The 27,185-nt window shown below is 42.6% G+C and overlaps 1 protein-coding gene across 1 annotated transcript in view; it reads left to right on the forward strand.

The window, feature by feature from the left end:
- The window catches only part of LOC146961234 (AT-rich interactive domain-containing protein 1B-like), a 64,970-nt gene that overhangs the window by 278 nt on the left and 37,507 nt on the right, over window positions 1–27,185 (forward strand). The window contains exons 2-4 of the mRNA XM_085771690.1: window positions 7,118–7,341; window positions 18,666–18,842; window positions 25,578–25,691. Of these exons, the coding sequence (XP_085627816.1) occupies window positions 7,118–7,341; window positions 18,666–18,842; window positions 25,578–25,691 (515 nt within the window). The remainder of the gene's footprint in view (window positions 1–7,117; window positions 7,342–18,665; window positions 18,843–25,577; window positions 25,692–27,185) is intronic.

Genomic DNA, 27,185 nt, shown 5'->3' on the forward strand with positions numbered 1-27,185 from the left:
CAGCAGCAGCGGAGGATTTCAGCGGTTTCCTGGACAGGGGCAGGGGCAACAACAGCAGCAACAGCAACAGCAGCAGCAGCAGCATCCATCCGGAGCTACCCCGACTTTAAACCAGTTATTAACCTCCCCGAGTCCGATTGATGCGGGGTTATGGAGGTGGAATATCCAGACTATAATAATAATCCTCCTCTGCACAGCAACAACAGCAGCCGCCGAGCATGGGGCTGGTGCTAAAGACATGATGGGCTCCCAGTACGGCTGCTGGGGAGGCGGCGGAGGAGGAGAGGAGGACAACAGCAGCAACAACAACAACAACAACAAAGAAAACCACCCGGGTTTGAGCCCCGGTAATAACAGGTCCCAGGTGAGTAACGCGTTGTTAATTTAATTTATTAATTAACACAGCTTGTTGTTGTTGTTTTTTTTGGCGATGAACTCACAGGAGAGACAAGTCAGTCATCTTGTTGTTCGGCTAACATGCTAACACCGAGCTAGGTAGCAGCTAAGCTAAGCTAAGCTAAGCTAAGCTAGGATGAGCTAGGTGTAGTTTTTTAGACGTCATGTACTTTTTTTTTGACTGTGTAGTAAATAAAGCCTTGATTTTTTATTTTTATGGAGTTGTTATAGACATTTTAATGAATAAATAACCACCGTATGAGTTTAGTTAAGTCATGGTTTTGGTTCTTTTGGTCCAAGGTGACTCCGTGTTTAGCTTTTAGCTTTTAGCTCGCCGTGCTAAGCTAAGACGAGCTAACGTAGCATTAGCATTTAGCTGTCGTTAACAGAGCCGCACAGGCCTGCAAAGAGAAAGAGGCTGCATCAGTGGTTCCGTCAATGTGATATTCAGGTATATTCAATATACCCACTGAAAATGCATTAATATTTCAGTATACCAACTATGTTAAAACTATATGTACCTATAGTCCATGTGATACAGGTATGAAAACTACAACAAATCAGACTACACCACTGGGCTGCATGTATGTATGAGTGTATGTATGTATGTAATCACTGTAGCTGCTGTGACTGGATAATAACCAAGTTGTTTTGTGAATATATAAATAAATAATTGAATTGGAAGTACTTTCTTAATCGCAGAGAAGGAAAATTAAATGTCACCGTGTGGGCTACAGGACAGCCAACACACAACACGATGAACACATAAAATCTCAGGCAATGGCCTACAAATAAGTGCACTGCAATAAAACTCAAATACAAATGAGTGCAAATGCAAAGCTCAACAACAACGTTCATTAATAAAAAACCTCACTGCATCGGGTACAAAGGATCTCCTAAATCACATCCAAACTACTCCACGAAGGGGCCGGTGTGGCTGCAGTTTTTGTTCCAACCAAGCAGCAACACACCAGATTTGACTTATTTAATCAACTGATCTCAGTCTTCAGAGAGTTGATTGGTCAAACTGTGTGCTCTCGGTTGGTTGGATCAAAAAACCAGCAGCTACACGACCCTTTGAGGAATAGTTTGGACAAACCTGTAAAATCTTTTGGAGGAACACCTTGGCATCAGTAGTCTGTCACTAAAGGAGTTAGTTCAGTTTCTTATTGGTGGTCCTTATTGTGCAGGACGCTCAGAGTTTCTGATGCACAAGAAAGCAATTCACTCAAAAGAAAGGGGGGCATAAAACACACAAAGACAAGCGCACAGGTGACTAGTCGCCAAGCAGAGCTGGCACCAACAAATAAATGAATAAATAAAGTCTAAGGGATGTTGACATCTTGACAGTTCAGCTCCCATTCAACACTGTGGCATGAGCTAATTGCTTTACATATGGTAATTATCTCCTTTTGAAGTAATTTGAGGTGTCACTGCCCTGCTTGTGCCTCTGTTGTTCGAGGACAGCCCCCCCCCCCCTCCACCCCCACCCGCGGAGAGGAGCTGCCGCCGCCGTTGGTGGTGGCGAGGCCGCTCCTGGAGCTTCTAATCCGGCCTCAGCTCTGTTGGCTCGGAGCCCATTATGGCCCCATCACGCGCGCGCACGGCACACAACAAGAGCCCTGACCTTCACACATGCAGATTAGCCATGTGCCCATTACCGCCGGCATAACACTGGAGTTAAATATTCAGCATGCTTCCACCCGCCCACACACACAGGCCTGAGCCCCGCACCCTTCACCCGCCCCTCCCCCCCACCACGTGTAGTCACGGTGGCAGTGTGACAGTCCACCATAACCTCTGTACTGTAGCTAAGCACTGTGTTTTATTATAGATAGATAAATCAGATGATCATTTATTGAATTCAGGATCATAAATGGTCAAGAAATGGTGAAAAATATTGATCACAACTTTATGAGGCTGTGTTGTCTGAACTGCAGGGCTCCAGACTGACCCTAAAAATTGAGATGATACAAGTACATTTTCATCTTCTTGCGCATGTGCAACCAGTAAATTTGCTGTTTTTTGTTAAACAGTGGTGAAACATGGAAGGGACGACTCAAAGAATCTTTTTTTTTTTTTTTTAATAAATTTTTAGGGGCTTTTTTTGCCTTTAATGGATAGGACAGTTCAGAGAGAGACAGGAAAAGGGAGTCAGAGAGGGGGGGAATGACAGCAGGATAGGAACCGCTCGACGCGGGATTCGAACCGGGCCGCCTGCAGTGAGGACTATAGCCTCAACACGTGGGGCGGGTGCTCTACCAACTGAGCTAAACACCACCCCGACTCAAAGAATCTTGAATCTGTCGTTACAGGTGACAGGCCAATGTATGTGAGGATTATGAATGGAAAGGAAATGTGAATATTTGTAGATTTACGGTGTGCACCCCTTAATTTTCTGCTTGCACTCCTAAAATTTTGTTCCTAGTAAAAAAAAATTAAAAAAAAAAAAAAAAAAGTCTGGAGCCAGAGATCCAAAATTCAAGAGAGATTCAGTTTAAATAACATGAGGAATGAAGAGGAGCAGCAGGTCGTGCTGTTAGAGCAGCTAAGATGAAATATTTTTCACATATTTCCCCTTGAAAAACGACTCAGCCAATTTATCCATTATGAGCACATTTTCTGGTAATTGATCAATAGACTAATAGTTCCAGCTCTGATCTCCTTGATTAATCATTTGGTCCGTACACATCGTAATATCCCAGAGCACAAGGTGAAAGTACTGAATGTGTTGTTCCCCAAAAACCTCCTCCTGTTATTTACTATAGTTTAAAAAACTGACATCAATGTAATTTGAGTGTTTTTCTGGACTGATGGCAGAAGATGGAAATTAAATTGCGATGTGACGTTTTATAGATGAAATCATTGACTGAGAAAGTCGATGTGAGTCACAACTTGGAGAATGGGTTAAAATTAAAAGATCTTTGCTATTTTCAGTAGAGTATTTGATTGTCAGAAAATACACGATTTAGTGGCTGCTGATATAAACTGACCTCCCATAGTTCGTCAGTGATTTATCTTTTTTGGAAAAACTGAAGCTCAGCTCGAGAGTGACGTTAATACTCGAGTGTGAGGCACAAACTGGGCAGAGCGACCTCCTAATAAGTCATTCAGGGTGTTGTTTATCTGTCTAGAACATTTCAGCTTGATTCACAAATCATTTATGTGTAGCACCATAGCAGCTATATAAAGTATATCCTCACATTGCAAAAATCAAATTTTGATTAAAAGCCTGCAATCGTTCATGTTTTCTTCTAGTATGTGAGGATTTATAAAATGAAATATCTCCAGCTTTTGTAGTTTAGTTTTCCTGCCATAATTCAGCTGTAATCAGTTTCTGTGGAGTTGTCATTGACGGCCAAGTTTCCCTCCCTTCTGTTTACAGCTGGATTATTGATCAGGTCTTTTTCCAGCTTGATCATCCTCCCTTACTACAACCAGCTGTGTGGACTTGGCAGAGCTCCAGAGCCGCTCCACTTGTTTTTTTTTTGTAAATGTGTATTTACTCTGCTCAGCTGACGGATGGAGATGCTCCATCCCAAAAAAAAGGGAGAAAAAAAAGGAAAAACATGAAAGAACAGGATTAAATGTCTGGGTGATTCTTTTTTTTTTTTTTTTTTGTGAGTGAGAGTGTGTGTTGTGTAAAATCCATAAGTGGTTTCTATTTTTAGCTGCAGCCGTGAAACATCTGTTCGCACTGAGTCACTTCTCTCACCTACTATTATGTCAGTGTGTCAAATCCAGTGTGTGTGAATATTAAAGTGTACCCAGGTGTGACAGTTGACTCCGGTGTGAAGTGGCCTCCCGGCCGTCTGGATCGCTCACATCTACGGTGCAGATGGAGATATTTAGCTTCTCCACAGACTTCTAGGGTTGCTTATTGAGCCAACACTTTCAATATTGGTAATGGTATCGACATATTAATACAATTTTCAATAGGAAATCCATTTTAAGAAAAACAATTGGTCTCTGTCACTGATATTCAATGACGTACCATTCTCATTTTTTTAAAAGAGGAATGATGCAGGATTTTTGGCTTAACTACACTACCTTTTTAGCTTAATTAAAACAGCTTTGGAGTAATTGTGATGCTGCTTTACTAAATGGCTATTTTGGCTGAAAACCAACCTTGTAAGATCAGAGCCTCCGACCCGGTGTCCCAGCTCTCGTCTCTGAAACACAAACACATCCTGTAACCTGTAATCTCTTGTTTATGACAGATAACACTACACAAATATACACGTTGTAACATCTTATAAGATATATAACATTTTGTATCGCTCCATTGATTGCTGTCTCACCGGCTTTGTTGAAAACAAAATGCACATGGCCGAGAGGAGGGTTAGCGACACAGAGGAAAAGAGACCGGACTTACATAGTTACATTTTAATTTGGTCGGTTCATAAGTGTCAAAGTTAAAGGACAATTCCAGGCGAATTCAACTCAGGGGTGTATTTTCATATCATTTTAGGTCTAAAAGAATGAATCTGAAGATTTTCAGTTTAATCGCTCCTGTTTTGCGGTAGTTGCGTCTGTCCCCCGCATCGCCACGGCAGCAATGAATGGGAGTGGATGTAAGTTCCGCTGTTTAGGCTGTTTCCAGCCCTCAAAGCCGCAATTTTTTTCCACAGACAGCATCAGATGGCTACTCAAACATGCACCGAGAAGTTTATTTACTTCAAGCAAGCCGACATGTTTGTAAAAGTCGATCTAATTCAAAGTCTCCCGGAGTCTCGCGCGAGCCCGAAGTTGCAGTGCTGGTGTATTCAGGCGCAGTAGGAGCTACCGCTTGTGTCATAAACACAGGAATATCAACTCTTTACTTGCTTGAAGTGTACATTTTTTTCCACAGACAGCGTCAGGTGGCTACTCAAAGATGCGCCGAGAAGTTTTTTTTTACTTGAAGCAAGTAAAGAGTTGATATTCCTGTGTTTATGACACAAACGGTAGCTTTTCCCACTGCACCTGAACACACCGAGCACGGCAACTGGGTCTCGCGCGAGACTCCGGGAGACTTTGAATTAGATCTAGTTTTACAAACATGTCGGCTTGCTTGAAGTAAATAAACTTCTCGGTGCATGTTTGAGTCGCCATCTGATGCTGTCTGTGGAAAAAAAATGCGGCTTTGAGGGATGTAAACAGCCTAAACAGTGGAACTTACATCCACTCCCATTCATTGCTGCCGTGGCGATGCGCGGACATACGCAACTACCGCAAAACAGGAGCGATTAAACTGAAAATCTTCAGCTTCATTCTTTTAGACCTAAAATGATATGAAAATACACCCCTGAGTTGAATTCGCCTGGAATTGTCCTTTAAATTTCTGCAACATTGTTTAAAGTCCCCCTAAACCAAAAATGGGCTTTTTGAAATTATTAACATATCAATGTAGTGTATGGGATTCTGCTATAAGACATTTCAGCAACAAAGTCGCTAATGCACGCCACAGCATTTTAGATTGGAAAATGTAGTTTCAAAGCCAGAGTCTGAAAAGTTGGATTCAGTTTTTCAGCACCCAGTCAGGTTTTATACGTCAGAATCCCTAGCAACCAATCCCGTTGATTTTTTTTTGCATCTCATTTGTTGTTCACTGTGATGGTGACACTTCACATCTACTTATACAGCTACATGTTCAACAACAGTATCAGTGGTTGACGTGGACGAGAGGTATTATTGCCGCCTTGAATGCAGGAGACCAGAGTTCTCAGTGCGAGCTTCCTGTTTTGACATCATGAGTATGCAAATGCAAGTCATGATGCATTTGCATACTCATGGATATTCATAGAGCCTGGGTTTTTCCAATGAGAGAGAAATAGTAGACGTGTTTTTAGCCTCTTTGAGAGTTTTTTTAAAACAATTTTTTTGGTGTGTGAAAGCAATTTCCATCAAAAATAGTAATAGAAGAGCATTTTTACACATTTTAAAATGCCTCTTTAGGGGGGCCTAAGTCCACCTTAAGTACATTCAGACGTACCCTGAAGTGTATTGCTCCTTTTAGTGACTAATATATCCTGACAGACGGTAACTTGTGTTGACTTCCCTCCGCTACTTTCAGTGTTGGTACATATGTTAAAGGTATAGTTAAACATTTTGGCAAAGTGGCCCATTGCCAGTGTAGTCATGGCAGTAGGTTCGTTACCTTTAATTGTCGGTGCAAGCTATTTTTAGAACCGCGGAGCAGAGCCGTAAGCTGCTCAGAGCTACGCTACGGAGGCTAATGGGATTTCTTGGTAACGTTCTGTTATTATCTCATAGCGTGGTGAATGTGCAGGTCACAACTTGTCCACCAGAGCGTTTTGGAGTTGTTGGATTGTGTATTTGATGAGTTTGATGAGGGAAACCAAGAAATCCCATTAGCCTCCGTAGCGTAGCTCTGAGCAGCTCGCGGCTCTGCTCCTCCGTTCTAAAAATAGCTTGCACCAACAATTAAAGGTAACAAACCTACTGCTATGACTATATGGATTATGGCAATGGGCCAGTTTGCCAAAATGTTGAACTATCCTTTTAAGTTCTTAAATCGTTGGCAAAGTATGTGTTGAAAAAGTGTTTTTCAAATTAAAAGGTGGATGTAAAGTCAGAGGTTTTGACCTCAGCTCATCCTCAGGGGAACACGAATGTCTTTAACAGATCTCACCACAATCCGTCCAATACATATTGAGATTTTTAAATGACCTGCATCAGCGACTGAGTCCCTCATCGTCCAATCATTTCTCCTGTTCAGGTGCCGCCCATGGACCCGATGGCGATGAAGCGCTCTCAGCTCTACGCTATGAGCAACAACCCGTACTCCCAGCAGCACAGCAGCAGCAGGCAGCAGCAGCAGCAGCAGCAGGGGGCGCCGTACCCCGGCCAGCCCTACGGCGCCCCTCGCCCCACAGATACCCCATGGGGATGTCCGGCAGAGGGCAGATGGCGATGGCAGCGATGCAGTACCCACAGCAACAGGTAGGAGACGCTCTGTCCAACGTTCGTGTCTTCGGTTTGGCTTGGTGTGTTTTAGGTCTGATCAGAGGGTCGTCCAGTTATCTTTGGATTTGATTCATCGGCTCGATTACGTCACCATAGTAACCTGTACTGCCCTGGCTAGTCAGCGCCCGCCACCGACATAACTACCGACCAATTAGCTGACAGGAAACAGTGAGTCATCAGTCGTTCAAAACATTTTAAAAGCAATTCAAAGAAAAATATTGAAGCTATAAAAATAAGGAAAGCAAATAAAATCAAAAGAGACAGAATTAAACACATTATTACAAAAGATTAAAGTTATAATAGAGCACGAATACGGCTACAGAGCAGCTACAGGCGTAATTGCCCATAATGCAACAAAGCAAAATAAAGAAATCAATCAATCAGTCAGAGAACTGCAGATTTTTAAAGACAGATGTTGTTGGAGACAAGTCTAATTATTTTGTTGCTCCAGACCTCACTCTGTGAAACAGGGGGAGAGTTTGTCACAATAAATAACTACATAAATACATAATAAGGATTAAAGCTGAGAGAGGATTGACTGAAGACTGTTGTTGTTCTCTCTGCTTCGACAAACTCTACAATTGTGTTTGAGTGTTTTTTCAGCCAACAGCCGAGTGTTGGGAAGTCAGGGAGTTGTTGTTGTTGTAGAGCATCAGTATGAGCGTTTCTACGCCGTCGTTTTGCTCTGAGCGGTTCAGTCTTTCCTGCCGCACCGAAGCCGGGATGAACTCGCTTGTTTTCAGAGACTCTGAGCTGGTTGTTTGTTCTCGGAGCCGACCTGCTGATTCATCTGCAGCATCACCGCCTCGTCACCGTGGACGAGCCGCCCGGAGGAGGAGGACAACGCAGCTATTGATGCTGGTCAGACCACATGGCTCCCGCAGAGAGGAGCTGGGCCGAGCCAAGCCGAGCCGGGCCGGTCTGGGTCAGGCTATTCCTGGTGCAGACTGGGCTTGGGCTATTTTTAGCCTCCAGGCTCATGGTCTGGGTCTTATGCTGCTGCTGCTTCAGAACAGATGGGCTCCTCCAGGTCCGTCAGTGTTTGCTGAGGACTGATGCTGCTCCTCATCCGCCACCGCTGACGCTGACCCGCTGTAACCTTGAACGCAGCCGGTATTGAGCAGCACTTGCTGCCAACTTCAGTGACGTTTTCTTTTTTTCTTTATTGTTTTTCCTTTTACAAATCAATTTATAAAGTAACACAACATGAACATGGGGTGTTTTCTGTCACAATATTACAGCAAAGTGTAATTAACCAATCAAGTACAACTTGATATAGAAAAGAAACTTAAACAAAAGTGGGGCGTTTCAGAGAAATGTACATTTTCCATTGCTTCCAGATGTCATTGAATTTGGATTGCTGGAGCCTCATTGAAAAAGCGATTCTTTCCATTACATACACATCGTAAATAATATCATACCATTCATCTATAGATGGGACGTCTGGCTTGAGCCATTTCTTTGTAATTGCTTTTCTAGCAGCTAGACTCAGTATTCCAAATAAATGTTTATTTATCTCACTTACATTAGCTGAGTGTACAAGACCAAAAAGAAGTTCGTCCCAGTTAAATGTAATGTCAGTACCAAATATTGTTATTAGTTCTGAATAAACCTTGCGCCAGAAAATATTTATTTTTGGACAGGCCCAGAACAAATGGTAGTGATTGGCTTCCTGAGAACGACACAAGCTCCAACAGCTAGAAGATATCTTCATGTCCGGAAAATAGGATTGATACTTTGACAGATTCCTGCATCATCCACTGCTGCTCATGTGTGTGTGATTGTTTTCATTTTATCCAAATATTTCTACACACGAACCTTCTTTTTCCTGCATGAACGTCACTTCCACACGACTCTCTGTGCTCGTTTTTCACTTGATGATCAAAGCTGAGCGTGGAAGGAAGACGTTGATTCTTCCCTTTTGGTTCATTTGAAAGACATTTCCATTCATGAGATGAAAACTCACTTCCTGAGTGTAGATGGAGTATTGATCTGAGGTTATGTAATAACACAAGTCCAAAATGATCCAACAGAGCTGTGAGGAGGCGTTTGACCTAAGACGAGGTGTTAAGTTGCTCTTTTAATGAGTTTAATATTATATTTTCTAAGCCTGGAGTCACAGCAGCGGGGAGCCTCCACCATCAAACGCTGTGGGAAACCCTGGTGTCTTTTAACAAGGTGCACACGTCCCTCCAGACTCCAGGCCTGACCCAATTAATCTCCCAGAGATCCCTGGGGCGCAGATATTACATTAGGCTCCTGTTGACCCCAACGTTACATATGAGTCACATTATTTCCTCAGACACCAACCAGCACCGAGACAAACAGCCGATTAACTGATTAGTCGATTTATAGAAAACTCTTGGCTCAGTTCCTGGTTTTCCAGACAGTGAACAGAACTTATGACAGTATCGAGGAATAATGCTAATAGTTTTTCACTGTTTTGACATTTTAACAGAAAAAAACTGTCACCTGTATTATTGATTTATAAAAGTAATTGTTGATTGCAACCTCACAGTAGCTCTGATGGAATAATTAATATGACCTTGCATCAGGTTTTCTGTCCAAAATAGACTTTAACACAAACACACTTAACCCAAATGTTATGTAGTATAATTATTGACCTGTAAGTGTATCTGATTGATAAATGTTATTAAAGTCTCATGTGACTCTGACATATTAAAAAACCTTGAAATGGAGGTAAAACGCATGTTCAGTACCCTTCACTGAGTACCCTACTCAGTGAAGTTCTTGTTGATTGGCTGTAGTTTAAATCCAAGCATCAAATTACTGAATGTTAGAAGCTGGAACATGAAATTTCTGTTTTTAAAAATACAAAAATGTCCATTGATTATTAAAGGTCCAATGTGTTGGCAATTGGCAAGGTTTATTGGCAAAATCTGAATATACCCATGAATATATTTGTATAAGTGTATAATCGCTATAGAATAAAATTTGTTTGGTTTTCGTAGCCTTATAATTATTCTTTTATAGATACATATAGCAACGGTCTTGCTTTAGAGAGTGTCGCCATCTTGCGCCGCCATGTTTTTTACGGCAGCCATATTGTAAAATGGTTTAGATCTTCACCTCATTGCTCCATGCTCCTGAAATACTCCCAGTCATGGTAAACACGTTTTTTTTTATCCTCAGAGGCTACCGTCACTTTGTTAACGTGAGGGGTGCAAACCAAAATCTGAACGATAGATATCACGGTTTTCCACCAATTTTACACACTGGACCTTTAAGGTAGGCTAATTGGTTGCAGATTTATTTTCTCTTATAAACCCAGCAATTAATCGACTAATCGTTGCAGCTCTGTACCAAATTCATTCAAGTTGATCATCACCTGAGCTCATTGGTCCATAGAGTGTGTCGCCATGTAAACACAACCTTCTGGAGTTAAATCCAGGTTTGAGGTTTTGATTTTTGACTTTCTAGTAAAAATACAAATACCAAACATTTCTCCAGTGTTGAGGAAGTTCTGACCGTTGGACTTGAGGTTTCCAGTGGACCCTCTGTAGGTGGTTTTCTCAGCCGTCGTCTTTGTTCTCCGCTCGTAGATTACTCAGATCAGTTTTTTTTCCCCCCGGAGCTTTTCCTCCTGACAACCCTGTGATGTTGCCTCGTAGATTCCTCCAGAGAGAGATTGTCATCACCGAGTAACGGCGACGTTATTACATCATTCCAGGTTGACAGAGGGTTTGGTTTGGGGTTTTTTTTTTCTTTCTGTTCAGCCTGAGGGAACTTGTGTCAGTGATGTCGTCTCCTCTGCTCAGATGAAGACAGCCACGGGGGCCGAGAGAGGAGAGGTAATGACTTTTATGTGAGCGAGGCCCCAGATGGCCCCGGGACTCTTCCTTTATTAACTCTCTGATTCCAGATGAAATTGGATGTCGACCAGTCAGTGTCGCCCCCCCCACCACCTCCATCCTCCTCCTGTGCAGGTTAGATTGATCCAGGAGGTTTCCACTGACTCTCCCGCAGAGAAAATATTCTTTTTAAGTCTAAAACTCAAACGTGAGTCTTTATTCTTCATGTTCTGGAAATTTTTTTTAGAGAAATCCTCAATATTTTAGTCCTTTTTTGTGTCGTTAGATATTTATTAGTGGAGGGTGGGACTCACCAGAGGCCCTGCGATATGAAATGATCTTGATACGATATTATTTTGATTTTAAAAATATTGCAATATGCTGCAATTAATTATCTTTTTTTGAACTGCAATGATAAAAACTTTAAAGCCCCAGTATGTAACTTATTTGGCTTTTTATCAGCAAAAATCAAACATTGCTTTCATAAATACGTATTTCACTGAAGTCGAATCACACCGGCATACAAATGAAAACTTTCTTGTACCACCACTTGTTTACATAGACGCTTGTTTATCCTGTTACATGCAGCGTCTGTTGTCTGTCTGACGTCTGCCCGATTTCAGGTGAATGCAACATCAAGAATACGTTTAGATATGCAACCGCACCGCTAGATGGGGGGAATTCCTACATACTGGGGCTTTAACATCTGTTTTGATAAACTTCTTAGTCTGTTCAGATCGATACAATATCGCCATGCAAAATATTGCAATACTATGCTAGTATATCGATTTAGTAATCACCAGAGCCTCCGCAATTTCATATGATACATATACATAAATTACGATACGATGTAATCAGAATCAGAAAACCTTTATTGTCCCCTGCAAAAAGCAGTGGAAATTTTTCTTTGAAGTGTGCATAAAAGAAGCATAAGTTAAGAAAAAAAAAGAATAACATAACATAAAATGAACAACATACAGAATACAGAGTATTCGCGTTGTTGTCATAACAATTTGTCATACATTGTGATTTATTAACCTTTTTGCCTCTGAAAATAAAAGAAAACATCTGTTTTATCCAAAGAGATAAAGTTCTCAGCCTTTTTTTTTATCGCACATAAATCAAGTTTATTCTTGCACTATGAGATAATGAGGCGACGAGACAGACCACAGTACTGTAGTATTCTAGTGCCAAAAACTTCAATTACATAATAAAAGCATAGATAGTTTTTTCTCTGTGAATTGGATCAATGTGGGTTTTTTTTTCCCGCACATCGTTTTACAAAAAAAAAACCACAAATCATTTCCTCAGTTTTCTTGTTATCGTCTCTCAACAAACCCATTTCCACAACACTTCATTTCATTTCATCGGGGGATCACACCAACGTTTGTCCAAACATGCAACCAAAGAAAAGCAAAGTAAACGACTTCAAAGATCAGTCATCAATAATCTTCAGCTCAGCTTTGTGGCCTGTGTTGTACTGACGTTACCACGCTCTGTCATTAAGTCTCAGCCTCAGACTGCAGACATCATCACCACCACCATCATCATCATCATCATCACCCCTGACTCCTGCTTTCATCACCACGCTGATATTACACCGCGGTTGCTGAAGCGCCTGAGCCCATGCAGGAGCTGCTCTTGAGCAAGGCAGTTAATCGCCGGCGCAGCTCCGAGCGTCGGCTTCTCACAGATTGCAGTCAGGTTGCGTCTTATTGCATTTCGTGTCAGCTTGTATTCCCGAGGAGGGCGTGAGCTTTCGGGGGGGGGGGGGCGGGGGAGAGGCAGGGGCCTAACGGGAAAGGTCTGTGGAAGTGTTACAACACCTGATTTAAATAGGAGGAGCTGCTCAGCCTCAGCCTGTGTGTGCACCTTGTTGTTAATGTTCCAATAGAGGTTTATTATTATGACCAGTTTGTGGCAGCGACGGGTTCAGTTTTCAGACTGAAACAACAGCAACAACAACAGCAGCAGGAGGAGGCGGAGGAGGAGGAGGAGGAGGAGGAGGAGGAGTCGGGCGTCGCCGTTGATCCGCCCAAACCGGTTTGTTCACTGTTGTTAGAGGAAGAACAAGATTAGTAAAACTTCCTGCAGTGGATATGAAAAGTAACTCCGCTCAGACATGTAAAGTCACATGTTGTTTCATTTCTAACAAACAGGACATGTTTGTATTAAAGCTGTATTAAAGCTCCATACGGTATAAAGGTAGATGTTTGTGTTAAAGCTCCATACAGTATAAAGGTAGATGTTTGTGTTAAAGCTCCATACGGTATAAAGGTAGATGTTTGTATTAAAGCTCCATACGGTATAAAGGTAGATGTTTGTGTTAAAGCTCCATACGGTATAAAGGTAGATGTTTGTGTTAAAGCTCCATACAGTATAAAGGTAGATGTTTGTATTAAAGCTCCATACGGTATAAAGGTAGATGTTTGTGTTAAAGCTCCATACGGTATAAAGGTAGATGTTTGTATTAAAGCTCCATACGGTATAAAGGTAGATGTCCATGTGTAGTGTGATTATAAAGCAGCTCTAGGTTCTATATTAATACTGTGAAAGTATCAAAGCCTCAGTCCACAGAGAAATGCACACAGCCTGTATTCAGAAACTGAGCCTTAAAACCAGCCGTCAGGACTTCCTGTCACTTTGTGATGTCACAACAAAGCCCCGCCCAGCCTCCTCTCTCCTGATTGACAGATACCATCATGTTGTTACTAGAGCTCTAGAGAGAATCTGAGAGAAATGTAAAAACTACGCTGAGAAGATTTTCTTACAGATCAACACTTAAAATAAAACACAAGAAAATAGGAAAATATTGGCCATTTTTAATCTCCATATCTTGTGCTCACAGAAAATATAACAAAAAGAACCAAAGAATTACATAAAATGCACAAAAGAGCCAATTTAAAGTTGTTGAAGTGATTTTTGTCAAATCAGATCAGTGTATAAAGACTATTTAACTACTATTAAACCCTTTTTAATGTTAATTGAAGTGAACATTTACATCTTTACAGCATTTAAGTAAAGTATATATTCATACGGCAAAATCAACCTCACTGGATGCAAATGAAAGTGTATAATGACAAAAGCATATGAGTAAAAAATTCAGTCCTAGATGAGCACAAATGATTAAAAGAATAAACCCAAAGTGAGACAAATGAGTCTGAGGACGCTTCAGTACGATGCCTCTGAGAGCAGGAAGGTCTTTAGTCCAAATTTAATGTCCTGTCATTTTCTGCTTGTTCGCTGCCAAGTATCGTGAAACACGCTGAAGAAGTCGCTCTCTAATAAGATTAAATGATGAAACTGATGTGAAAGCGTCAGTGGATTATTCACTGTGAGACGAGGGAGGGGAGGGTTCAGCTGGAGTGGAGTTACCACAAAAAAAAAAAAAAAAAAGTTTTCAAAATCCATCAGTGTTGCAGCCTGAGAGACGACGGAGGGAAATACTACTCCGACGTTATGCAACACAGGCTGGGAACTAAAGGGTTAACTCATCGAAAGATCCTTTTTTATTAGGTGCTTCCCTGTTATTGTTAATGAGCAATTAAAAATAGATTGAAGGGTTGGTGGTACTTTGATACTGTCACTGCATTAATATCAAACCCAGACCTGCTTAAAGGGATAGTTCAACATTTTGGCAAATTGGCCAATTGCCATAATCCCTATATTTTTAGGAGTAGGTTTGTCTCCTTTAATTATCGGTGCAAGCAACGGCGGAGCAGAGCCGTGAGCTGCTCAGAGCTACGCTACGGAGGCTAATGGGATTTCTTGGTATCCCTCATCGAACTCATCAAATACACAATCCAACAACTCCAAAACGCTCTGGTGGACAAGTTGTGACCTGCACATTCACCACGCTATGAGATAATAACAGAACGTTACCAGACAGAGTTGTTTTAGAGGGAAATACAGAGACTGTTTGATGAAAAACTGTCCCTGAAGGCAACGCACATCAGTGGTTTTGCATGAATTTCCCTCTGCAGGTCACAACTTGTCCACCAGAGTGTTTTGGAGTTGTTGGATTGTGTATTTGATGAGTTTGAAAACCAAGAAATCCCATGAGCCTCCGTAGCGTAGCTCTAAGCAGCTCACGGCTCTGCTCCACCGTTCTAAAAATAGCTTGCACCAACAATTAAAGGTAACGAACCTACTGCTATGACTATAGAGGGTATGCGTTTACGTCACGTTGCCCTCGGCAACGCCCCATTCGATCGGACTGAGTGGCAAAACAAGCGTCCCTCAACATGCTGGCGGATAGCGGTGGACTCATAAACTGGATAAAATATCTTATATCAAAACAAATTGATGTCAAAAGGAATCGACAACCAGCTCCCCAAAACCGTACGGACACTGACTGTAACACAGAGTGTGACCGCGGCACCTGCAGAGTGACTGACAGGCTCACTGTTACTGCGCAGAGGGACGAGATTACTCCCGACACTTTAAAACGAGCTGCTTTTATTCTGAAAAACTCTGACCAGTCAAACTGTAGGATGTGTTAGAGGACTAATTTATCTGTCTAAACATCATAACTATGACACCTGAAACGGTAAACACAGCTGATCCATCGAAAGAAATGACCGCTCCAGTGAATTTACTTTCCGTCATTGAGAACAGGTTGTTGAATGTAACTTGGTCAAAGTGAGACGTATCCTCAAGATTTTTAGCAGTTCTGTTAGGTCATGCATGCTTTACATGCTGGCAAAGCTAAACATGTCAGACTTGTATGGGCTTGGAGAAAATCGCTTTGTTACTTGCTCGTTTTTAAACTTTGGCGGCTCTGCCACTCGTCTTTTTGCCACTCAGTGGACGTTCCACAGCGACGTCCGAGTACCGTGACGTCATGTGCATACCCTCTATAGGGATTATGGCAATGGGCCAATTTGCCAAAATGTTGAACTATCCCTTTAATAATCAAAACGACATTTACAGAATATGGGGCCTTTAATGTACAAACAGTAGTGTACGAAAGTTTGTCCTGTCGTAGGCTAATCCAATGTTTAGTAGAGTTTTGAATGAGGGAAAAAAAAAAGGGAAATCCATCCACTACTGGAAACTGATATTAAAAATGACCAACAACAGGATAAAAAAATTAAATGGTAATTAGGTTGCGTTTCCATCTCTGTTAAAGTTGAAACCTGTGTGTGATCTGTGCAGTCGGCCGTGGTTCATGTCTCATCCTCAGCTGATGTGAAATCAGCAGGAATGCGTGTAAAATCATAAACGTGGTCACACTCGCAGTGGCGATCATGTGATTCTCCCGTGACACTTATAAATATAAAACAAACTGCTGCTGCTGCTGCTGCACAGCTCCCGAGACGTCCAGAGGTGATAACGGCGAAGAGGACAGAGGTCAGATGTCTGAGCACCTGGACTGAATGAAGAATAATTTATAAAGTCACGATCTGAGCTGTAGGGAGGAGGAGGAGGAGGAGGGTCGGTTATTCAAGGCAGAGATGGCATGAGAATAAATGTAATACTCAGGAGATACAGTGGAGATGTTCAGGAAAAGAAAAAAAAAGAAATATATATAGGTCACTTCCAGGAATACAGTCAGCCGGCTTGTTTTGCTGCTTGTCTCACATGTTCAGCAGAGCGGAAACAGGCCGAGAAACAACAAATATCATCACCGAGGCTGCAGAGTCTGAGGGGCGTGAACAGGTGGATGGATGGTAACGCCGGATATAATAAACTCAGCAAACCGGCCGGCGTCCCTCTCCTGAGTAATACAGCCTTCCCTCTTTAAGGTTGATGTTATAATCACCCTGTTAATTATTTCATCTTCATTAGGAGCACGGTCGGACGGCTCTAAAGTCCTACAACTCCCACGAGCCTCCTCGGCCTCCATCACAGCAGCAAGAACGAGAGTTTATTTTGGCTTCTCATGATACCAGAGTTCATTAGTTGATTGGGTTGGGCATCGAGATTCAAGAATCGAATGGAACTGGTTCTAACATTTTAAGTCCATCTAAATCGTTAAAGGGGTAGTTCAACATTTTGGCAAATTGGCCCATTGTCACATTCCCTATAGTCATAGCAGTAGGTTCATTACCTTTAATTGTCGGTGCAAGCTATTTTTTAGAACGGTGGAGCAGAGCCGTGAGCTGCTCAGAGCTACGCTACGGAGGCTCATGGGATTTCTTGGTTTCCCTCATCAAACTCATCAAATACACAATCCAACAACTCCAAAACGCTCTGGTGGACAAGTTGTGACCTGCACATTCACCACGCTATGAGATAATAACAGAACGTTTCCAGACAGAGTTGTTTTAGAGGCAATTTGCCAAAATGTTGAACTATCCCTTTAAGAAATTTTCATTTCCCTAAACGATTCCTAAACTATTCTCATTCGTGCTTCATCTTTGGAAGAACTTCCGATTCTGATGGCGTGTTTCGATTACGGTTCCTAAGAATTTTCGACTTAAGAGCCTTTTAAGGGGCGGGGCCAAAAAAGTGTGCAAACCCGAGACGAAGCACGTATAAAAATATTTTAGGAACTGTGAATCCGAGAACTGAAAAAGCTTCTGAAGGATTCCGATGGAAATAAAATGTTACAACCGGTTCTGTTCGATTCTCTGATGCCGAACCCTAGTTTTCACACAGTCTGGTGCGAACCAAGGGTGCGAACATGAGCGGATCGGGTCGCGGCTGCGTTCACATAACAAACGGACTGAACCAGAGTTGGGCACAGTTGTATATCCGGTACTCACAATACCTAAAAAAAAAAGCAGGTAGTCGTATTTTTTTTGCATGTTGACAATCGACAACCCTACAAGAGTGACAGATGCTGAATTCAACCAATAATCTTAATAATTTGATTAAAGCTTTAAATTTAATCAAGTTTCATCATGTCATTTATTGTCTCATGTGCAGAAAAAGCAGAATAGATGTCACATTTATCAAGTTTCATCCAATTTTTAACCAAAAATCCAAAGAGTCATCAAGATAAAATGCTAATTAAGGTGAGTTTCTCTCTGCTCCTGCTGTGTGAATACGAGTTGGCGGGCGGATGGAGGCAAACAGCTGGTGGAGCCGAGTCTCCGCTCGCTGCCGTTAAAACCACCGCAGAAGAAGATGAGGTCATTCCAAAGAGCTCCAGTCAGAAAAACCATGTGATGGAAAAAACATCTCATGTATTAATGTGAGCGAGCGTCATTGCTCCACACAGAGATCTGATGTGTTTCTTATCTACACAACCGCTTTCCCACGTCGGGTTTAAAATAGTTTTTTTTTTCCCCCCCAGTTTTAGTTTCCAGTGTTTCCACTCGAACTGAACGTGCTCATGAAACGCGGTGGATGGAAACACACTCGGTGTCTTTGGTAAAAAATGAATGAGTCTTTCAAGGGTGAGGACGCCCCGAAATAGCTCCCACCACAACTGAGAACCAGCTCGGTCTGTCTGTAGTAAATCAGCCGTCAGCGCGCCGTCTCCTTATTTATTCATCAGAGACTCATTTCATTTCACTGGTGTTTGTTGTTTCTCCTCAGATGGGTTCTCAGTACGGTCAGCAGCAGCAGCAGCAGCAGCAGCAGCAGCAGCAGCAGCAAGGCACCATGGGAGGTTACTGTCAGCCGGGCCAGCCTCCCTACTTCAGCCCCCCCCAGCAGCAGCCAGCCGCCCCCAGCCAGCCGCCGTACATGCAGCCCCGCCCGCTGCCACAACAGGTACCGACCTAGCACCTGACCTGAGCTACAACAGACGCTGTTCACACATCATGCAGGGTTCTTACGGATCCTTAAAAAGTCTTAAAAGGCATTGAATTCATTCATCTAAAAACAAGGCCTTAATTGGCATTAAAATGTCTTAAATCAATGTTTCAAACGTCTTAAAAATGTTAACACTTGGTAAGTGGGATTTTATGATTGTAATTAGTCTCAAATCTCAAAATAACTGGTAACATTCCCACATAGGGAAGTTAGTGGCGGCCGTCACCGCTAAATTTCTCACCGCCACCAGCTCCCGAGTCAGTTTTTTTTTTTTTTCTGGACTTTTTATGCATTTATTTTGAAAGGACAGCTGCGGAAAACTTGCGCGAGTTTGTAGTTTTCACCAAAGTCTGGAAACACACAGAACTCTGATTTCTTTTAATGCACATTTCCCAGTAATTTGAATCACTTTGGATGGAAACAAACAGTACCGACGAGCAAACGTGTCCTTTTTAGTTTATCATCTCCTCTCCACAACTACACAGCTGTTAAATGATGTCACTCACTCACTCATAGCCCCCCCACCCCCAATCATTCATGTAGCAGTCACTTTACCTTGGACCATAGGAAAGTGGGTAAAATTGTCCCTAACTCTATGTAATATATGTGGTGACGTGTCTTAAATTTCATTTCAAGTGGCATTAAAAACGTCTTAAAAAGTCTTAAATTTAACTAGGCTTAAGCTGTAGGAACCCTGTCATGATCGTTTCATTATGATCCTAATCAAGTATTTCACAATAAAAGCCTTCAACAGGAAGGAAGGAAGGGCTACACGTTCTTGTAAAAAATCTTTTTTTAGTTTTAGTGTGAAACGCCCCAAACTATCGACAAGCTCCGTGAAAACAGGAACAACGCTGTGTTCATCTTTCACAAACTCACATGTAACAAAAGCATAAAATCCCCAAACTCAGGAAGCTAAAAGCCACAAATGTTTGAATCAACAAACAAAATACAAATATGCTTGACAATAAAAATTTCCTCAGGTTGACAAAGTAACTAATTCTTCCAGCTCTCTGAACTGCTTGAAGGCTTTTAAAGGGATAGTTCACCCAAAATTCAAATTTCACTCATTATCTACTCACCCTCATGTCAACTAAGAGCTGTGAGAATTTTCAGAGTCCTCCGTTCCTTCTCTGAGTTACGGGGGGGCCCGCACAGCAGTATTTGTCCATATAATGGTTGTCAATGGATACCAACTTTCTTTGTCCAAAAAGACACACCAAGAAACATAAAAAAATTTAAAAAAACAATACCTCCATACTGCTCGTCTGTAATGTCCCTCTTGTATTGAAGCCCCGACATGAGAAATTGTTCCGCCGGTCGTGATTTGCACTGACACAGGCAAAGCAGTGAACTGAGACACTGGGAGCTTCCGCTACAAACAGGCTTAAAATATAGACTTATTTAATTTTTTTCGGAACAATTTCTCATGTCAGGGCTTCAATACAAGAGGGACATTACAGACGAGCAGTATGGAGGTATTTGGATGTTTTTTGGTGTGTCTTTTTGGACGAAGAAAGTTGGTATCCATTGACAACCATTATATGGACAAATACTGCTGCGCTAATGTGAAAGAGACAGAGGAAGCATTGAGATTCCATCAACCAGATGGAAAAAGCAGAGATTGTGTTCTGAAACAGAAATGAGAAATCAAACCTGAGCCGAGTGAAGGTCACTATCAGAAACACTGAGAGGGAGAATTGATTCTGAATTGGACTCGACCCGAGTCCTTCACACCGCCGGAGGAATGAAAGTAATAAAGCGGCTCTGTGGGGGCAGAGCGGGTCGTCGATCCACGGCCCCTCGTGTTGAAGTGTCCTTCAGTCCTGATGAGCAGACCGGCGGCCTGTCAGACCAGGACAGCCAGTGTTTGTGTGAAGACGATCACAAGTCGGACAGAAAACTGTGAAACTCCCTGAGAATATATATTATAACGTTTATCGGATCAATATGTCTGAGAGAAAATCTACTGTTAACATCAAATGAAACCTGCACAGATTCATCTCCTCAGACAACAGAATTAATTCTGAATTCAGGCTGCAACATTAATCCAACTATGATCAGGAGACAAACACAGGAGCTGTGATTAACAAATAATATTAAAATGTGTCACATTGTTGTGCGTCATTTGCACTATAAAGGTCTTTGCACACCAAGGCAGTTTTTTTTTTTCATATGCATTTTTAAAAAAAATCATTACAAACAGACGCCTTACACACTGAGTCTGATGCGTTTTATTACCATGCGTTTTTATTTTCTGTTCCAAACTTGGAGACAAGAGTCGTCACGCAGTAAGGATGACTTTGTGGAGAAATAAAATTGAGAAATAGAAAATATTGTGTCCATCCGATCCTGAGAGGATGTCAAGAGCAAAGAGACCTGCTTGTAAATGAGCTGCAGATTCAGGATTATCATGATCACTTCAACAGTTTATTTTAGGATTTCAGTGGTTCAGTTTGATAGATTATTAGCTCTACTGAACTCACACATTAAAAAGAAGACAACCAGTTTCCATGATCCTGAACAGCGGCTGGCACACACACACACACACACACACACACACACGCAGGCAGCTCAGCGAGATCTAACAGTCTCAACTGTGATTGGTCAGAAAACATTTTCATGGATGCGGAAAACGCAGAAAATCGAATCTGTTCCGAAAACTTTAACAACAGACGAAAGTTTCGGAGTCGGTGTATAAACATGATCGACACAACATGAGGTCAAATTTAGTTTTTTAATGTGCAAACGACGAAAAAAATGGACTTAGTTGCGATGCTGCAGAGACGCTCTGGCTTACTAATGACATTCATCCTCGTATCACAATCTGCAAAAATAATAAAAATAACACGATCTCTTTGTTTTTGCTCGTTCGTTGGGCCTTAATTTGGGTGAAACCACCTCAGCTCTGCCCCGGTGTTGAGACACTGACCTTTATCTGACCTCTGCTGCTTCGTGCCTGAGATCAGCGAGAGGCTTTAGATGTCGCGGGCGTCAGCAGCTAAATCACTCGTCTGAAACTAACATTGACCCATTTCTGTGCTGCAGCCTGAGAAGGATAGAGAAGAGTAGAAAAACGGCTGCTGTTGTTGTTGTTTAACCTGTTTGTTCACAGTCATAAACATGAACAACAACAACAGTTTGTCTCAGATTGAAGCTTGTGTATCGTCCCTTATGAACGGATCCAAACCGCAGTGATGTGAGTATCCTGAAATGTTTTTGCACAGACAGAACAAGGAGACTCTGAGCTTTACAGCGATGTAGAACTTGTCAAGGTTGTTGTGAAGACCGAGTCCGGCGCAGACCAAAAATACACCTAGGGGACGGCGCGGGCTTAATATAATCAATATGCAGGTGAAACTGTCAGGTTGCCGCCGTGTGTGGGGAACATTGAAGGAAGTCCAATCACAGTAACACAAAGCAGGATTTCCCCCGAGACGCCGCTGCTCTGACGGCCTTAATTAACTCTGCGAGAGAGCGATGGGAGAGAAAGAGAAAGTGCCCTCGGTGAAGGCTGCAGACCAGACCAGCACACAGTTTCTCGCTGATTTCACCTTCATAGACGGTTAAAGGCAAAACTCTCTCCAGCTGCACTGGATCACACCGGGACGCCTGACCGGTCTGAGCCAACAGGAACATGTTAATATGGTGTAATAACTCCAGCACCACCCGTCCAGTCTGGTCCTAAATCACGCAGCGTTGTTTATTGGTGATGCCGCCAATCCCAAAGCAGTTGATGAGCCGACTCCTGAGAAGCATCAGCAGAAATAAAGTTGATCGAAACCCAAGACGATCGTGTTTTATCTGCTGGTGTAGAAGCTCTGTCGTCCTGTGCCCTAATTCAGTGGCTTCATTGCCTAGTGGACGCGATCTGTGAAGGTGTGGCCCTTCATTGTTGCCGTAGTCCATGATTGGCGCCTACGGAGAATTTTTGGCTAATTTTTGGCTGTAGCGGTGTCTCTGTCGTTGTATTTCCAATCATATCATATTACCATCTAACAGTTGTGCCATTGGCTGTTGAACAGTCACATTGCAAAGGGTCATCCTCAGGCGTTGTTTGCTTTCTGGGCCACAAGGAATCTTGGGATATGTTGGCAGGAAAAGGACGACACATTTCTTGAAGCCTTGAAGGAAGCTGCCCCTGATTTGGGACTCCGCTAGGGCCCCAAATCAGATTTGAATTTCTAACGCTTCTTATGTTAAATATTTGAATTATATTAGAGTTTTTAATGTTTTTTGTTTTTTTTAGCTCATTATATCCACCTATAACACCTTATTATTACGTCCCGCGTCCACTAAAGGGCATTTAACCAAATCAACCAAATGTTATGTAACATTTGCAACACACTTAGAGGGATAGTTCAACATTTTGGCAAATTGGCCCATTGCCATAATCCCAAATGCAGAGACTACTTGCCGAAAAACTGCTCCCGACGGGAACGCGCATCAACTGTTTTGCATGAATTTCCCTCTAAAACAACTCCGTCTGGTAACGTTGTGTTATTATCTCATAGCGTGGTGAATGTGCAGGTCACAACTTGTCCACCAGAGCGTTTTGGAGTTGTTGGATTGTGTATTTGATGAGTTTGATGAGGGAAACCAAGAAATCCCATGAGCCTCCGTAGCGTAGCTCTGAGCAGCTCACGGCTCTGCTCCGCCGTTCTAAAAATAGCTTGCACCGACAATTAAAGGTATAACGAACCTACTGCTATGACTATAGGGATTATGGCAATGGGCCAATTTGCCAAAATGTTGAACTGTCCCTTTAAAATAATTCGAATTCTGACAGCCCTAGACTCCGCCATTGTTGTTTTTTTTAGAGCTTGATAGATTAAAGTGCAGAGTGTGGACGAGCCTGTCAGGAGCCAATCAGATCCTTTAATTGGTTAATTGGTTTATCAGCTTGTTTAGTCTGTCTGCTCCGTCTTAGTTGGTTTGTTTGTTCACTTCATTGTCTTTTGGGTATAATTGTGTTAGCCTGAGGTTGTATTGACAGCAGAGCAGAGGTTTGTTGGACTCCTCAGGGCGTCTAATTGAATTGGTCCCGTTGTTACAGTCCAACTTTAGTCGTGTTCCTCCTGTCCCTGCCTCATTCTGGAGACCAGCTCGGTCTCCCAGAGAAGCTGCAGAAGTGTCTTGTTGTGCATTCGAACGGATCCACTGCAGTAATTACAAACTCCACAGCCGGTAATATGAGGGACGCCACATGTGACCTATAGCACACAGTGGACACATTGTACACAGACTGAAGGTGTAGTGAGGATGCACTGATGTGAGGAATAAATAGCCGTCTTTCCACAGAGCTGACTCGTGTTAGCGGGGCCAGTGGCGTTTAATGATGTGGCGCCATGTGTCAACTTGCATTCGTGCTTACTGTTTAATGCTCCCTGGCAATGATTCGCAAAAGTCTTGTTACCTCCTAACTGTGAGGCAGCGACCGCAGTTATCTGATAAAAGACAGAAGACGTTCAGAGGAAATGCTGTTCTGTTGCAACTGGACAAGTAGACTGATGTTTTTCAGTCAGTTACCAAACACTGATATCAAATGGTGTCAGAAAGGCAAACAGTGGTTTTGTCATCTGGATTTTTTTTGTGCATTATTGCGGCTTAGTTTGAGTTTCTTTAAAAAAAAAAAAGTTGTACATGTTTCTCATTTATAAAAAGTGTTTTGAAAGGTCTTGTGCCAGAACTGGTCAGTCAAAGGATTGGATGTTCGAAGGCTGCGCTCTGGGATGAAAGAGTGAGCTGCAGCCTTGAAATAAGTTTTAAAAACACACAGTCACTGATGGAAACGTCTCACACAGAGGCTCTGACATTTTCACTGAAGCACCAACAAGGCAATGAGACACAACAGATCTGTTTTACCTTTTGAACAACAGGTAACAGCTCGACTCTTTTTCAACATTCAGTCGTGTTTTCAGCCCAAACAGAAAAGTAAACTGGAAAAGCTGTCAATCTGGTTTTATTCATGGGTTTACCTGTGTCTGAAAATCTTGCTTATACCTTCTTATTTCAAGCACCACACACAGCCACATTGATTTCAAACCCAGCACCAGTTTGTTGTTAAAGGGATAGTTCAACGTTTTGGCAAGTTGTGACCTGCACATTCACCACGCTATGAGATAATAACACAACGTTACCAGACAGAGTTGTTTTAGAGGGAAATTCATGTGAAACCGCTGATGCGCGTTGCCTTCAGGGACAGTTTTTCATCAAGCCGTCTCTGCATTTCCCTCTAAAACAACTCTGTCTGGTAACGTTCTGTTATTATCTCATAGTGTGGTGAATGTGCACGTCACAACTTGTCCACCAGAGCGTTTTGGAGTTGTTGGATTGTGTATTTGATGAGTTTGATGAGGGAAACCAAGAAATCCCATGAGCCTCCGTAGCGTAGCTCTGAGCAGCTCGCGGCTCTGCTCCGCCGTTCTAAAAATAGCTTGCACCGACAATTAAAGGTAACGAACCTACTGCTATGACTATAGGGATTATGGCAATGGGCTAATTTTCCAAAATGTTGAACTATCCCTTTATACCTTGTGATGTGGTTAAAGCCTCCAGAGCAGCAGTTAAATGGACGCTGAGGTGAAATTGTTTTGTTTTTTCATAGATAGTAAACTCAGGATCTGACGGGTGAGAGCTCTTGAGTGTTTGGTTTTATTAAAAAACTTTATTCGTCCGTCTGTCTTGATGCAGGAGGTGCCGCAGGAGGCGTACGGAGGGCGTGGCCAGTCTGCCGCTATGACTCCTGGGAAACCAAACCACGAGGAGATGGGTCTGAGCCAACAGGAGAGACCGTCCAGCCTGCCGGTGAGTCCGGACGCAACAGCACATGGAAATATTTAAAGGGACAACAAGGAGTTTCTCCATCGGCAGAACGAATAATTCCGCAACAATAAAAAAGTCTCACGTTAATGTGGATGAATCTACGTTACCCACACTTGTTAATGGGCCCATTTTCGATAAATATATCGTTTTGTCTCTATCGTTATTTTGTTATTATTAGTGGTGGTGGAAATGCTGGTTGAGCCGACCAGCGTTTCCTTACTTTCGGTTTTGCGGCGAGTCATGAGAATAACGCCGCCGAATCGCCGTTTATGGTCGGAACTACGACGGTATGTGATCGTCTTCGAACCTCTGACTTTAATTCTTGATGAAGGAAACCAGAGTCTGTCTTGCGCCGGTCAAAGAATTTCACGGTGCGCGCGCAGGCTCATGTAGTGTGAAAACGCTTCGCTTTTCCAAAACTCCTCGTTGTCCCTTTAAATACTATCCGTCTTTCTGCAAACTCTAGTGCAGGAACATCTGCTTCGTTAATGTCGTTGGCGAGAAAATCTTCTTCATATAATTGAACCATGTGAGAAATCTAAAGTTGACAGCCCCGTCCACTAGCGCTGTCAAATGAAAGGGCTTTTATTTTGAAATCCGTCACATGTGGCCAGACGGTTTTCTCCCTCAGACGTGTCAGCCAACTTTATTTAGAGTCGGTCCTCTGAAGCTGCTTTGTCTCTGCCCTGATTCTGACAAAGCAACAGATCATAAAGGGGTGAAAAGCAACAGATGGAGCGACATAATATAGAAGCAAGAGTTGTTTGTTGTGTCAGGCTCCGTGGTCGTGATTCAGCCTCTGACTGTGTGACAGATTGAACATGTTTCAGACCCTCCCTGCTGTCTGCAGCTGCTCCTCGTCCTCATCGTTGTCCTCGTCGTCGTCGTTGTTGCCGATAATGACGGCGTCCTCTTTCCCCTCAGGCCGAGCCTCGCAGGTATCACGCTCCGAGCGCCTGATGCTTCCTGCTGGGTCGATCCGTGTCGGCCGCGGCCACGCAACTGAAATAATGACGCTGTAGCGGCTCGACTCGACACCGAGCTGCTGTTGTTTACATTTAAAGGATGTTTACCGCTGGTTTTCAGCTCCGCTCGGACCGCACTTTCTCTGAAGTTTCCCTGTCTGTTGTGAGCTGCTTATATAAGTGACTTCGGGGCGAATATCGCTACATTTTTATTTTTTTAAAGACGTTAGTTTAGGTGGCAGCTCTTTGTTGTTAAGGCAGCCGCCTTAACAGGAAAGCGCTGCGGGAAACCCTGAGATAATAACAGACAATACGAGACAGAGTCGTTTTAGAGGTAAATACAGAGACTGCTTGATGAAAAACTGCCCAGACAGGAACACGCATCAGCGGTTTTGCATGAATTTACCTCTAAAACAACTCTGTGTGGTAACTTTACATTATTATCTCATAACGTGGTGAATGTGCAGGTCACAACTTGTCCACCAGAGCGTTGTGGAGTTGTTGGATTGTG

Source organism: Trachurus japonicus, chromosome 24, assembly GCF_045865225.1.
Source record: "Trachurus japonicus isolate A0001 chromosome 24, Traja_1.0".
Taxonomy (NCBI): Eukaryota; Metazoa; Chordata; class Actinopteri; order Carangiformes; family Carangidae; genus Trachurus; species Trachurus japonicus.